This window comes from Rhinopithecus roxellana, chromosome 7 (genome assembly GCF_007565055.1).
Source record: "Rhinopithecus roxellana isolate Shanxi Qingling chromosome 7, ASM756505v1, whole genome shotgun sequence".
NCBI lineage: Eukaryota > Metazoa > Chordata > Mammalia > Primates > Cercopithecidae > Rhinopithecus > Rhinopithecus roxellana.
Genome location: NC_044555.1, coordinates 101,415,906 through 101,431,577, shown reverse-complemented (window position 1 = coordinate 101,431,577; position 15,672 = coordinate 101,415,906). Strand labels below are relative to the sequence as shown.

Genomic DNA, 15,672 nt, shown 5'->3' with positions numbered 1-15,672 from the left:
CAAAACTGTCACTTCCATGTACCTTACCAAACTAGGATCAGGTGGGGAAAAAAAGCATGTTGCACTGTCAGAAAAATTCTACAAAACTTAGGTAAAGTCACCATTAGTTACTGGATGTCATTTCAGGGCAGTGCTGGGATGTCTATTGACTTACCTATTTTTCAACTCTGTAGACACTGAGGTTAACATGTAGATATTTTATTCAATAGATATGTACATGATTTATGTCCAGTACAATAGATAACCTTAAATATTACAATTTATTGCCCTGTAAGATATTAACTAGTTTTGTATTTAACCTGGCAGTGTTATTCTAACATTTAATTTCCTATGTGTTTATAAAATTCAATGTTTTGTTTGTATCTTCATGTTGTGTATATTGTATATACACATATACCCTTCAACTGTTTTCTTAATCCTAGCAGTTGTTCATTAATTGTGTTGAAAAATCTTTCACATATTCTTTTTACATTTACATGCGTTGTAATTTTACCTTTGAAAATTTAGAGCATTCTGAGACCAAAAAAAATATTTTGTCATGTCTAAAAATAAAACATTTGATATTTCTCCTAAGTCTGAATTTCCTCTCCAAACCAACATATATCCCTGTCTTTTCCAATTCTTCTGACTGAAGGTATGGTGTTGTCATTTTTTAAATTATCGTGGCAAAATACACATAAGATTTGCCATTTTAAGCATTTTAAAGTATACAACCCAGTACATTATCAATGTTGTACAACCATCACCACTGTCTAGCTCCAGAACTCTGTTGTCACCTCAAAAGGAAATGTTATGTTTTTTACGGTAATAATTATGTGAAAAAGGTGCCATTTTTGTACCATGAACAGACTAATATTAAACTTAACACCCTTGGTAATTTTTTTTTTTTTTTTTTGAGACGGAGTTCTGCTCTCTCACCCAGGCTGGAGTGCAGTGGTGCGACCTCAGCTCACTGCAACCTCTGCCCCCCAGGCTCAAGCGACTCTCCTGCCTCAGCCTCCCCAGTAGCTGGGATTACAGGTGCACACCACCATGCCCAGCTAAGTTTTTGTATTTTTAGTAGAGACAGCATTTCGCTATGTTGGCCAGGCTGGTCTCGAACTCCTGACCTCAAGTGATCTGCCCACCTCAGCCTCCCAAAGTGCTAGGATTACAGGCATGAGCCACCGTGCCTGGCCCACCCTTGGTAATTTTACTTTATTTTTTTTTGAGACAAGGTCTCACTCACATCACCCATGCTGGAGTGCAGTGGTGTGATCATGACTCACTGCAGCCTCAACTTGTTAGGCTCAAGTGATTCTCCCACCTCAGCCTCCTGGGTAGCTAGGACTACAAGCACGTGCCACCATGCTGGGCTAACTTTTTGTATTTTTAGTAGACACAAGGTGTCAATATGTTGCCCAGGCTGGCCTTGGACTCCTGAGCTCAAGCAGTCCTCCCGTTTCGGCCTCCCAAAGGGCTGGGATTACAGGTGTGAGCCACTGTGCCCGGCCAATTTTAATTTTTGTCTTTAAAACATTTTATAAAAAGCTAGTCTTTCTGATAGCTCATTCATTTACAACTTTGCTAAATGATATTATCTCTAACCGTATTTTAACACTTATAGTTTATTCATTTATATAATTGTGTCCTTTCCAGCATGCTCATCTATAACTCAAGACACAAAATGTAAGCATATTAATATTTTAATTTGTCTTATTAATGTTTGTATCTCCCCAACGCCTGTCTCTAAGCATTTAACATGGTATATATTTTATTCCAGACTGTGAAATGTTTAGAAATTCATATTGAAATTGCATAGGAATTGTGTACATTTACAGATGTTTTAAAAATGGAATCTAATTTTCCATACATGTCACATTCTCTGTTTTAGCAAATATAAAATAATGTCCTTTTGTGTCAATAAACCTATCCATACATAATCATTTCAATGGCTGTATGGTATTTCCTTAACACTTTCCTTTGTCTAGGCATATAAAGGAAATCATATTCCCCATTCCATTTAATTGTGCTATCCTACTCTTTCAGCGTTTAGGTGGCATTGAAGTAACACCTTACTTTGAATTGTTAAATATGCAGATTTGGCTTATTCTGTTCCCCAAACTGGCCTCTTCTCAACTTTCTAACTGCATTTCTCATCAAACTCCTTTTACTTGTTTCAGGCAGACTGGGTTCATCCATGCTACCGAAACAGATTATTCAATTACACACTTTTCTTCAAACCACCACTGCCCACTTCCAAGAGCAATCTAATGATTTGTGTTTTCTTACCCTTAGGCAAGTCCCAGGGCTAAGATGGTAATTTAAATGGGTCCTATAAGAAGTATTAATTTTAGGTTGCTTGTTGGGAAGGCTCATAATTGGGCAAGCAGGTGAGCAACTTGTCTTGCTTTCCTATCCTGACAAATTTGTTCTATCCCGACCAATTTAAATGGGTCTCTCTTCTCGGAAGCATTCCTCAAGTATCAGAGCCCACAATAATCGCTCCCTTCTTAGCTCAAGAACAGAATTTTCTAATGAGCACGTTTCTCATACTAATAATTACCTATGTTTGTAAGTGCACATGATGTATCTATACATGGTTCTTAAACTAAAGAAGGGTCACTTATGCCAATTTAAACATAGAACTTTATTGAAAACACAGACTCAAATAGAGAACCATATATTTAAACAACAAATAGCAGGGTAGCTTACTTAGGTGACACAGTTCACTGAAAGCTTAATACTGAAAAATATCGCAATCTGGACAGCAAGACAAATATCAACAAATGTGTTTTCAGTTTTGATATTCATTTGGCATCCACAAAATGATCCAGCTCAAAACAAGAGTTTGACAAAGTTAACATAAGCATTAAAAAATATAAGTTACAACAAAAAAACAGACTGTGAACACCAAAGCACTACTCAGGGCTCTTTGGGAACATAAGGCTGATCAGCGGCAGGTGGTTAATCATATTAACTTTGTTGTCCCACCTCAGGATCATTTTGATTGTCTATTTGGGCTTGTAGTTGCTTAGCTAACTCCTCAAATTCACGAAATGCAGAAATAAGCGGCTCAAGACTGAAATCATCGTCAATTAAGGACATCTTTCCACTTTTTATAATGTTACTGATATTCTGAAACATTTTAATAACAATTTGAATATTATCATTTGTCTCTTCTATGTTAAAGAGACCCACAAATATTGAAAGAGCTTTGGCACTGAATAGTTTTTTTGCCACAGCAGGATTTTCAGACAAATTCAACAGCATTTTCAGAATGTGAAACTTTGTTCTCGCATTGGCTGTGGTTAATAAGGAGAGAAACCCGGACATATAGTTGGCAATCAGTGTGTGATAGTCAATAGTCATAGTGAGGTGTCTAAGCATCCTTATTCCAGTTAGCTGCTCAAGGGAATCCACACTATGTGCAAGGGTTTCCTCACACACTTGACATATGAATGTCTCAATCATGTTTAGATTTGGATAAGGTGGAGCCATGTGAATCATATTTTCCAAAAAACTTGTCCTAACTCTAGAGGATGGGTAATTAAGTAAGGTTTCAATAAGTGAGACAACACCTGAATCTCGAATGAAATCTCGGGTAAACTGAGAAGCACTTCTCATACCCATTGCAATTTTAGATATTTCATGAATAAAAGGATCCCGAATTTTGTCCATTAATAAAAGGAGTTCTTCAAACTCTTCAGAACCAATTTTCAGCTCACATTGTATGCAGCTGCAGGACCAACCCTCAGACTCTGCACTCTCCCTGGCCCTAAGATGCTCTCGAATTTCCCGGACTGACCGGTAGGAAGGATCATACTGAAATGTGAACTCAGGACTAGGCTGATTAGGCTGAAGCAAAGATTCCTGCTCTTCCCCTTCTGGGCTAAGTTCCATGTTCTTGGGCTTTGCCTCAAGCATTTCAGAAGCCTCTTCAGGAATTCTAAAGGGGCTTGTGGATCGGAAGCCAACCCTATGAAAAAGACCAGGTTTGAATTCAACAGTGACCTCTTCCCAGGTTTGGGGCCTGGAGGATGCATTAAGTTCCTCAGCTGCGTCTCTGAACCTATCACTGACCTTGTACACAGGACAGGGATTTAGGTCAAAGCAGGCCTCATCTCTGTCCCAGAACCAGGACCCAAATATGGCCTCTTCTTCAGACTCTGGCTTGGCCTCTTCTCTGGCCACAGCCCCCAAACCGGACTTTTCCTCAGCCCAATACGTGGATCCGCCAATGGCCCCCTCCTCAGTTCCTGGCTCAGATTCACAGATTGCTGAAGCTCCACCCTCCAAACTGGCCTCTTTTTCTGCCCAGAACCAGGACCCAACAATGACTTCCTCCTCAAACCTGGGTTCTTGTTTGACCCTATCACCGTCAACATCTTTCTGGGCCCTGGGTTTCAAGGCGGTATTAGGATCTTCTTTGTCTCTGCACCTGAATCTACTATTGGCCTCTTCTCCAGGCAACACCCAGGACTGCTTATAGAACTCATCTTCAGACTCAGATTCAAAACAATCTTCTCTATTTGTCCTGAGCTTGGACCTGATATTTGCCTCCTCCCTGACTCTGGGCCTGAACAAGTTACTGGTATTTTCTCCAGCCCAGAAGGAGAATAGGTTGCCGGCCTCATCCTCAGATCCAGACCAGGAATCAACATAGGCTTCTTGCTTGGATCTGGGCCTGGACCTGGGATTAGTCTGATGTTTAGCCCTGTGCCTGGACCTGGTATTGGACTCTTCTCTGGGCCATGATCTGATACTTGTCTCTTCTCCAGCCCAGAAAGAAGACACTGTAGAGGTCTCATCTGCTGACCAGAACCCAGACTCATTAGAGGCCTCCTCTCTGGCCCTGGGCCTGGAATAGCACCAAGACCCCATATTAGTCTCCTCCCCTGGTCTAAACCAGGGCTGGATTCCTTTCTGACCCTGGGTGCCAGGAAAGGTTTCAGCATCCACATCGACTAGTTCTCTATCCATAGACAGGCCCTTAGATTTATTAACTGATCCAGACTCAGCAGTGGCCATTGGCCAGGCAACGGCATTAGTCTGGGACACCCCTTCTGCCTGTGACACTGCTTCAGTCCCAAATTCACTCTGGGACCATGCCTGAGCTTCATCCTTGGGCCTTGTTCCAGGGATTGCCTTGGCATCAGTTTTAGGACGAGCACCACCTACTGCCCTGGCATCAGTTTTGGGTCTAGCTCCTGCCATTCCTTGAGCCTCCGTTTTGGGTCTTGCACCACCCATTACTTGGGCCTCAGTTTTGGGCCTTGCCCCAGACATTGCTTGGGCATCAGTTTTGGGCCTTGCCCCAGGCACAGACTTGGTCTCAGTTTTGGGCCTTGCCCCAGTAGTTGCCTGGGTCCTAACCTTGGGTCTGACCACCAAAGGGACATCATTCTCTCTCTCAGCCCCAGCGATAACCTCTTCCCCAGCCTTCTTTTCAGGCTTGGCCTGGACACTAGGCTCAATCTCTGCCCCAGTCATGGTACAAGTTACAAAGGAAGTCCAGTAATACACTCCTCCCCTAGTCTAAACCTTAACTACAGATCTGTCACAGGTTTGTTTCTTCACACTCTGATCTTTAGGTGATTGAGGATATAAGCTTGGAAACAAAAGTTAGAGTCAATATCCAGTCCAGTAGTCAATTAGCCTCCTTCCCAAACACAGTCTCAGTCAATAATTCAATAATACAGATTGAGTGTAGAACAGGCACAATCAAGCTAAAGGAAGACAGGTATTTCCTGGATGGGTGCAGACCTGTTGAGGGTGGTCGTCAGCAGCAACTCCACCACCAGCAGAGCAGCCACTGGAGGTAGATCTAGGGAGAGAGAATGAAATGAGGCTTTGAGTCTCTTCCAATTGTATGAGACATATGCAGTGCGACTGATGTTGAATGCTAGGTGGGACAGCTGGGCTTTGAGAAAGTCTCTCTGGACCAGCTGCCTGCTACAAAACAGGTCCAACAACGGTGGGAAAGTGTGTTGGCAATGGGAGGGGCCGAGAAGCCCCCAGATTGGACCCTAATCACTCCTGGACCCATGCTGGTCTCCACCACCCCACCCAAAAGTATACCCGCTCTCATACCAACCTTCACTGATGTGGTGCAGTTTCCCCCTCCTTTTCTTGTTCAAGTGGTGTCAAGCCCCACAGCTGACAGAAGGGGGTCCTACAGACAAGTAAACATACATGACAGAATGGAGTGTGAGTGCTTGGTAGGTAGGCGGGCACTCTGGCCCCTGTGACAAATATCTCTCTTCCCATTCAAGGGTTCAACGTATCTATGGTTTCCTGTATCCTAGTCCCTGCTCTCTGGTTTTTTCTGAGTCACAACCCAACCTACACCTATCTCGTGTCTCCTGCAAGAAACAAAAAGGATGCTGGCACTGTGCAAACCCGGCAGAACAGAAGTGGGTCTGCCACTTCTACTACAGGTGGAAGTGGATCTGCCACCTGCCATGCTCTCTCTCTCCAACTGTCCCCTACATTGCCCCCTCCCCCTTCTCACCAACCTCCAGAGTTGTGAGCCAGTCTCCTCCTCCTTGCCTTTCTTGCAGAACTGGCTAGCCTTAAAGTAGGCCTATGGACAAACACATGAAAAAGTAAGACAGTCAGGATATGAGGGGTGGCAGAAGAGCACTTGGTAGACAGACCAACGCCAAGGATAAGAATCCCCGTATTATTGGTATCTGTCTTTCAACATTCGGGGTTTTGCTGGTGGAATATTCTCGTTTTATTTGGGCCGTGCTTCAAGGTTCCAGAGATAACAACTCCTTCTCCTGACGTCATACTCTTCCCATTACTCCCTTCTCCAATTCTGAGCATTCACCACTAGGTGCGCCACATCCCCTTGCTCTGCGCAGCATAAAATGGGGGAAGGGCGCCGCATATTCTAGAAAACAGGTTGTGAATTGGTACTTGTCAGTATGTCTCCCTCATCACCCCCACTTCCAAAGCCCACCCTTTCATGCCCCCAGTTTAGGACAGTGGGGGAGGTAGGTGGGGATGGAAGATGGGGGAAGAGCCATTAGAGAGGGGAAGATTATGAGGTGCTCCTGGATGCCGGACTTGCTCTGGTCACAGTCCCCTACCCCGATTTGGGTCCCCAGTCAGTGTTTAGCGCCCAACCCCTATCCCCACACACCTCCAGAAATCCAGGCAATATTCGTGCTCTTCCTTTATCTCAAGCCTCTCCTCTACAGATGCTCACTGTGTCCTGTCAGAATACGCCAGACCTACCGCGCAGACAGAAGACTTTGACATCAACCTGGAGCCTGTGGGAAGGGAAGGCACCCAGGACATGGAGCCTCACAAGCCCCTTTTGGGAATCGGGGCCCGGAGTAGCAAACGCGGCCCACCTCCCGCGGACTGGGTACAGAGCCGGGACGCCGACCCCCGCCAGCTTCTCCGGGCGCCCCCCACAACGGCTCCTGCTCCGCCATTTCTCCCGCAGGAGCCTCCCCCACAGCCCTCTCCGGGCACAGACACGGTCGAGGGCGGGGCGCGGGCGCCTGCAAAGCTGGCTGGGAAGCGGTCAGCGCGGTTCTCCTCCAAAGGATCTGACAGTGCCTCTAAAGCCAGCCCCTCAGCCCTTGGCCCGGCCCGGCCCGCTCTGGTCACCGCCTCCCCATCGCCAGGGGTCTCGCGCACTGCGCACCTCTCTCAAGCGCCTGGCTCCCACCGGATCGTCTCCTCGTTGCCAAGCTGTCAGGGTCCGCGGGGCAGGCTGCCTGCTGTTCCACCCTGCCGGACCACCCCCGCAACCCGGACCCCCACCTCAAGCACGCGCACTTGCCTTCAGAGGCCCAGGGCCTAGGTCGTCGGCCTCCCCCTCCTCTCCTCAGCTCTCCTCTGGCGGCTCCTCACTTGGAGCCACCGCTTTCCCCGCGATCCGAATGGCAAAGACGCGTCCCGCCCCCCACGCCTCTGCACCAAAGTAGGCAGGGGCTGCGCAGGATGCGGCAAGAACCGCTCGCCGCGAGGGTGTCGGGAAGGGGGGCGGAGGGATACGGCGCGAAAGTGCTCGACGCCCCCTCCCAGGCCCACCGTAGTTCCGACCCCGAGGTGGGCGGGGCCAGGATGAGCCCCAGCCTGGGTGTGCGGATTGGCACCAGGGTGCCTCAGGAGGCCCCCGCGGACCCTAATGTGGCGACCACTACCATATTTCTGGCGCTGCTATAATATATGGGACCGGCGGGCGGCTAGGGGCCCGGGCAGAGGACAGGATCGCGAGTTCTGGAAGAGCCGCGCTGGAGGGAACAGCGGATGGATACCAAACCGCCCAGTGATATGTCTGCACCCCCGCCCCAAGAGCCCACTTCACAAGGACTGCTGGGTGTGTGCCCTCTGTCTCTCCCCAGTCCCGTCACCCTCCTTCCTGGACGCTAATGGGAAAGGGAGTGTCAGCACTGTAGTGTGGGAGGGGAGAAGCGATTTCAGGCAATACAGGCCTGGGGCTCTAGGGTGGTCGTCCTGTGCGTTTCTTTCCCAGCTTCGTGGAGCCACGCAGGGGAGGAAGGTACACCTGCTCTTAAGTGAACTCCGGGGCAGGGGGCTCCCATCAAGGCCTCAACACTGCCCCTCTTCTAAAAGAAGGTAGACCTAGACCTCTAACCCTAGGAAACCAACCACTGGTCTGCACCAGACTCATTTCTTTCTGCCACACCGCTCTTTCTCATTTCAAATGGTGGCTCACGTTGGCATTGCACCGTCCCCACAGTTGCCCCCAAAAGAGGACCTCTCCCTGTCAGGACCCGCAGGAGGTCATAACAGTCCTCTCTCTTTGATGGCACCAGGTAGGGATGGTCCTGGCTCCTCTTCAGTTCCCTGTCAAGTCTTCTCTTGCCATGACATTTGGCAGTGTGGAAATGTGGCTGGTATTCGCACCAGCTTGGATCTCAGCCACCTGCCACAACTACCTGCTGTTTCAGCAGTCATTCTCAGGAGAGGATCCCACCATGCAACCCCCTCACCGAGACAAAGCAACCTGGCTCCTTTTGAATCGCCCCCACATCCGTCCTTTAATCTTGAGCCCCTCCTTTCCCTGCTTCCTGCATGGGACAGACAATGTGGTTAAATACGAAGTTGATGTCGTTACTGCTGTCCATTTGAAAACTCATTTAGATGCTACCCTCATTGTGTTTGACAGGTAATGGTCGCCTAAAGATGTCCATGTCCTGTTCTCCAGAACATGTACTATTTTATATTACCTGGCAAAGGAGCATTAAGATTGCTAATCAGCTGAATTTAATTTAAGATTATCTTGGCCAATGTAATTGCAAGGGTACTTTAGATGTGGAAGAGGGAGGCAGGGACTCAATATTAGATTGAAGCACCATGAGAAAGTCTACACTGGCCATTGTTGGCTTTGAAGATGGAAGGAAGCCAAGATCCAAGAAATACAGGCTGTCTCCAGAACCTGGAAAAGACAAACAGATTCTTCCCTAGAAATCCCAGAGGGATAGCTGCTCTGGCAACATCTTGATTTTAGTGTAATGAAACTCCTTGCAGATTTCCAGCCTCCAGGACTGTAAGATAATAATAAATTTGTATTATTTTAAGCCTTTCTGTGTGTGGTAATTGGTTAAAGCAGCAGTATGAACCTAATACACTCACCATCCTGACGAAGTCTATTCCCCTTGACTTTCTTTACCTGTGGATCAGTCTCTGGGAAGATCTACTTTGGAGCTCATGCCTCACCACTACAAACATCAATTCCCTCTTCTTTGCTTTCTAAAGGAGAATGATTTTTTTTATGTCCCTTATAGGTAATCTTGGAGAAAGTTCCGTTTTGCTGAAACCACTGATACTTCCCAGGCATAGAAAAGGGAACCCTATTATTCTTCTCCTCCTCCTCCTCCTCTTCTTCCTTCCTCTCCTCCTCCCCCTCCCCCTCCCCTCCCCCCTCCTTCTCCTTCTTCTTCTTCTTCTTCTTTCTTCTTCTTCTTCTTTCTTCTTCTTCTTCTTCCCCATCTTCCCCTTCTTCTCCTTCTTCTTCTTCTTCTTCCTTTGTTGTTTTTGAGAGGGAGTATCACTCTTGTTGCCCAGGTGCTGGGATTACAGGTGTGAGCCACTGTGCCTGGCCTGATACAACTTATTACTACACTATTATCTAAATTATAAACTCTTCACACTCTGCCAGTTGGTTCCAAAAGTTCCTTCATAGTCATTTTCTTTCCTGGCCCAGAATCAAATATGTGTGTACACACTGAATGTGGTGTGTCTCTTTGGTTTACTTTAATTTGAAATAGTTTTTCAGCCTTTCTTTGCTGATTTTCCCCCAAGTTCTAGTTTATTTTATGTACACTCTCTTAGAAACCTTTACCTACAGTCCCAGACATGAAGAAATTCTTTTTTTTTTTTTTTTTTTTTTTTTTTTTTTTTTTTTTTTTTGAGACGGAGTCTTGCTCTGCCGCCCAGGCTGGAGTGCAGTGGCCGGATCTCAGCTCACTGCAAGCTCCGCCTCCCGGGTTCACGCCATTCTCCTGCCTCAGCCTCCCGAGTAGCTGGGACCACAGGCGCCTGCCTTGTCGCCCGGCTGGTTTTTTGTATTTTTTAGTAGAGACGGGGTTTCACCGTATTAGCCAGGATGGTCTCGATCTCCTGACCTCGTGATCCGCCCGTCTCGGCCTCCCAAAGTGCTGGGATTACAGGCTTGAGCCACCGCGCCCGGCCAGGCTTAACTTCTATAGTTAAATCTATGATCTGTCTCAAATTTATTTTTTGTGTGTTGTGTGAGGCAGGAGTCAAGGTTTTTCTTCCATATACATATCCAGTAGTCCAAGCATCATTTGTTAAAAAGACTTTCCCCATTTGGACTGCTTGGTTCCTTTGTAGAAAAATCTAAAAATTTTATAAGTGTTGGCCAGTTCCTAGGCTATTCCATTGATCTATTTATTGACCCTTATGCCAGTGCCAAACATTCTTAATTTTTGTAGCTTCTTGGCAAGCATTGGAGTCAGGTAAATACATCCTCCAACAGTGTTCTTCCTTTTCAATATTTATTGAGGGAGTTCCCTTGTTTTATTTTTCTTCCTCCTTAGTTTTCTGACTTTTTTTTCCATAATGGATAGGTGCTGAAATTTGTCAAAATTTTTTGCATCTATTGAAATTATCATATCAGTTTTCTTCTTCATTCTGGTAATTACCTTGATTTTCAAATGTTAAGCCAACCCATAATTGTGCAACAAATCCCATTGTTTATAATCTATATTTTTATATTTTATTATATATTTTTGGATTCAAGTATTTGATAGTCACTTGATGACTATTGTGGGTAGTGGGGCAATTCTGGACACCACAAATATAGAATATTTTCATCATCATAGAAAGTTCTATTGGACATCTCTACAGTGATCTATTTCTAAATAATTTCATATTATTCCTTCACATGTAAAATCCTTAATGAGTCATCAATATCTATAGGATATATGCGTTTTTGTCCAGCCTCAGTATACCTCTTGATCTCATTTTCTTATTATGTTCCCACACTTTCTTTCTTCTCTTGTCAATTTAGTTGCAGAATGCTTATGGTTTCATTGTGCTAGCTTTCATGTCAATCCTCTCTGGAATGCTGTAACACTTCTCACTTTTATTGTACACACAGTATTTTGGTCTAGTCCTTTTTGGTTGTCATCAAGTCCTTTTTTTCTCTTACTCTCTTACCCCAATAGGGTAAGGAGTTAGCCAAAGTCTTGTTATAAAAAATGCACACACCATTTTCTAAGCAAAAGGCTTTCTGTGCGAGTGTAGTTTGACAATATAGAGTACAGTGAAGTTTTAGGCATAAACACATCGAAGCTTCAGCAAGTTGAACTTTTGGATCTGAGATAGGTAATTTAAGAACAATGCTAAATCCTAGAATGTAGTTCTCCTTAGTGAAGGTGTGCTCGGCTGCTTGGAGAACAAACTGTTCAGAGGCCCCTCCTGACTTATCTATTTAAAACTCATGAGCTTCTGTTTCACAATGAGAGGTTCAATGGTCTTTGGGGGCACTTTTTTCATTTCTCATGCGTGAAATACTAGTTTGTTGAGAGCATATAAGGGCAATTTTGAAGGATTTTCTATGTAGACAATAATGTCATTTGTGGGCCAGGTGCGGTGGTAATCCCAGCACTTTGGGAGGTGGGAGGATCACTTGAGGCCAAGAAGTTCGAGACCAGCCATCTCTACTAAAAATACAGAGCTAGACTCTGTCTCAAAGTAATAATAATAATGTCATTTGTGAACAAAGGTAAGTTTATTTCTTCCTTCCACATCTGTGTATCTTTTGAGTTTATTGTTTTACTGCATTAGCTAGGACTTCCAGTACAATGTTGAATAGGATTAGTGAGAAGGGACATCTTTGGTTTGTTCCTGATCTTTGCAGGGAAGTATCTAGTTTCTTACCCTTATGATGTTAGCTGTAAAGTTTTTGTAGATGTTCTTTATTAAGTATAAAGAGATCTCTCTCTCTTAGTTCAGGTTGCTATAACAAAATGCCATATACTGAGTGGCTTAAATAATAGACATTCATTTCTCACAGCCGTGAAGGCTAGGAAGTCTAAGATGAAGGTGCCAGCAGATTTGGTTGCTGGTGAGGTCTCACTTCCTAGCTTGTTTTCCTAGCTTTTGTTTTCATTGAGTTTTTCCATTGATTTCCTATTCATTCATTCATTCATTCATTCACCTTCTCATTGTGTTCTCACATGGTTATTCCTCAGTGTGTGCATGTGGTGGGGGGATGGGGGGAGAGAGAGAGAGATCAAGCTCTCTGGTGTCTCTTTATAAGAGCACTGATCCCATTTTGAGAGTTCCATCTTCATCAGATAATCTAAACCTGATTAACTGCAAAAGGTCCCACCTCCATATGCCATCACATTGGTTGTTGGAACTTCAATATACACATTTGGTGTGGGACATACACATTTAGCCCACAACACCACTATCCCTAGTTTTCTGAGAGTTTCTCTTTTTAAAATCATTAATGGGTGTTAGATTTTGCCAAATACTTTTGCTGCTCTATTGATGTAATAATGTCATTTTTCCTCTTTAGCCTTTTGATGTGATGGATTATATTAATTGATTTTTGAATGTTGAAACATTCTTGCATACCTGGAAATAAATTCTACTAGGTTGTGGCATATAATTCTTTTTATACATTGTTGGATTTGATGGGCTAATATTTGTTGAGAATTTTTACATTTATCTGTGTAAGGGATATTGGTCTGTTTTACTTTCTTGTAACTTTTTTACCTGGTCTTGGTATTAAGGTAATGCTGACCTCATAGCATTTTTTAAGAAAGTATTCCCTTGGGTTCTATTTTCTATGAGAGACTATATGGAATTGCTATAATTTCTTCCTTATGTGTTTGGTAGAATTCACCAGTGAACCCATCTGGGCCTGGTGCTTTCTCATTTGGAAGTGTATTATGCATTGATTCAGTTTCTTTTTTTTTAAATTAAATTTTATTTTAAGTTCCAGGATACATGTGCAGGATGTGCAGGTTTTTTACATAGGTAAACTTGTGCCATGGTCGTTTGCCGCATCTATCAACCCATCACCTACGTATTAAACCCCACATGCATTAGCTATTTATCCTGATGCTCTCCCTCCCCCCACCCTCTTCAACAGGCCCCAGTGTGTGTTATTCTCCTTCCTGTGTCCATGTGTTCTCACTGTTCAGCTCCTACTTATAAGTGAGGACATGCAGTGTCTGGTTTTCTGTTCCTGTGTTAGTTTGCTGACGATAATGGCTTCTACCTCCATCCATGTCCATGCAAAGGACATGATCTCATTCCTTTTTATGGCTGCATAGTATTCCATGGTGTATATGTACCACATTTTCTTTATCTAGTTTATCACTGATGGGTTTTTGGGTTGATTCCATGTCTTTGCTATGATACCATTTCTTTAATGGTTATAGGCTTAGGCAGATTATCTATTTCTCCCTGGGTTTGTTTTGGTAGATTGTTTTTCAAGGCATAGTTCCATTCCAGCTAGGCTATCAAAGTTTTGGATAAAGTTGTTCATAATATTCTTTTATTATCTTTTTAATGTCAACAGGAGAGTAGTGATAGGCCTTCCTTTATTTCTGATATTAACAATTTTTGCCTTGTGGAGTTGGAATTGGTGAAATGCCTGAGCCCAGGTGGGAGAAGGCTCCAGTAGTTTGTCTCTCTTAAGAGTAGTCAGTTGTATGGAGAATGCTCTGGGTGTACTTAAAAATGGTTGTATTTCCTCTCCCTCTGCCAGATTCACAAGGGGATAATTCTTGGTTCTTCACCATAAGAACTGAGTGAGTTTCCTGAAGGTTAAATCCATAAAAACCCCCTATAAGACTATGACTCCCAGAATTTCTCACTCTCCTGCTGCTCCACAGTCAGTGTCAAGCAGTTCATCAACTTAACATTTAAGTGTCCCTACCAGTTTATGGCTCCGGTAAATTCTATCCCATGTAAGCCAATTTCAGCTTTGACTCTGAATGTACTGTTTCTCCAGATTTTATGGTATTGGTTCGGCTTATGATCTTAGTTCTCTGATAGGTCCAAAAAACAAAACAAAAAAAAAAAAAAACAAAAAAAACAAAAAAACGGCCATTTGTTTTCAGTTTATTCAGGTTTTTCTTATTTAAATTTGGGAGTGATGACTTCTAAGCTCTTTATATATTGCAGCTGACACTAAAATTTTTGACTTTTTATCTATGCTACTTAAAGAAGTCTTGACAGCTATTTTTCACAAGTCTCTCAAGGCCGTTTAAACTCTATTCCTCTTTGATGTTCAGGTACTTGAATTGATCACTGGATAAGCGTTTCTGTGCCACTACAGAGAAAGTGACAGAAGGTGATTGTAATTTTTTAAATACAACTAAGAGTTCTTTAACAGAGATTTTTTGAGCCAGGAATTCTACTTCTAGAATTTTTCCCTAAGGAAATACCTTAAGGATGTGCAAATCAATTTAGCTAAAAGAATATTAATCCTGTGCTATTCCTTCATCTATGGGCTAACTTTAGAAAAGAAAAACACCTTGGAGAGAGTGCACTCAAAGTGTAGATAAAACAGAAAAACAGAATTGATCCAAGCATCAGCAAACACAAGCGCCTATATAATCTTCAGATTTTCAATATCTTTTCTCAATATCCTAGAATTCACCCAGGTAATCTTACCGGGTGAAACAGGGCAAGAACTATAACTTGGCTGACACAAATAAAAAATACACAAGTGAAATGTATCATTTAGTACTAGAAATTTCCCACAGAGACATTCCTTACAGAATTGTTTATAATAGGAAAAAATAGATATAACCTAAATATATGAGTATAGAGGATTTGTTAATTTATGACAAACTCATGAGATGCAATAGATGTATTAGCTTGATTTAGTCACTCCACAATGTATCTATATATCAAAACATCATGTTGGACATCATACATACGTACAATTTTCATTTCTCAATGAAAAAAAGAATTTTTTTCAAAATGAAACTGTTTCAGAGACACCTTGTCAGCAGTGGGAATTATCCAACTTTTATTTTTGTTCTTATGAAAGGTAAAAAATGGAATACTATTATTTTAATGTGTTCTACAATTGTGAGGGAGTCTATCAATAATGATGTGCTACATTACATAGCCGTAACAGATGACTCCCAAATCTGGGCAACTTAAAATAACCAAAATACCCAGAACTTTGGGAGGCTGAGGTAGGCAAAT

At 43.4% G+C, this 15,672-nt stretch overlaps 2 protein-coding genes across 5 annotated transcripts in view; both read right to left on the bottom strand.

The window, feature by feature from the left end:
- Positions 1 to 6,126, bottom strand: part of BHLHB9 (basic helix-loop-helix family member b9) — a 41,651-nt gene extending 35,525 nt beyond the window's left edge. For all 3 annotated transcript variants that reach the window (XM_030933445.1, XM_030933447.1, XM_030933446.1), the window contains exons 1-2: positions 6,077 to 6,126; positions 5,746 to 5,806 (exon numbers count right to left, since the gene is read on the bottom strand). The gene's annotated coding sequence lies outside the window, so the exon portion shown is untranslated. The remainder of the gene's footprint in view (positions 1 to 5,745; positions 5,807 to 6,076) is intronic.
- GPRASP2 (G protein-coupled receptor associated sorting protein 2) lies at positions 2,609 to 7,985 on the bottom strand. Of its 2 annotated transcripts, none has more exons than XM_030933441.1 (5): positions 7,781 to 7,985; positions 7,130 to 7,220; positions 6,498 to 6,565; positions 6,077 to 6,154; positions 2,609 to 5,806 (listed from the first exon to the last, which is right to left on the bottom strand). In XM_030933441.1, the coding sequence occupies exon 5, from the start codon at positions 5,470 to 5,472 to the stop codon at positions 2,956 to 2,958; it is 2,517 nt and encodes an 838-aa protein (XP_030789301.1). In that variant the 5' UTR covers positions 5,473 to 5,806; positions 6,077 to 6,154; positions 6,498 to 6,565; positions 7,130 to 7,220; positions 7,781 to 7,985; the 3' UTR covers positions 2,609 to 2,955. The 2 variants fall into 2 exon arrangements, with proteins under 2 accessions (XP_030789301.1, XP_030789302.1); XM_030933442.1 differs by having other exon boundaries at positions 7,130 to 7,259; positions 7,781 to 7,963.
- Between the last annotated feature and the right edge of the window lie 7,687 nt (positions 7,986 to 15,672).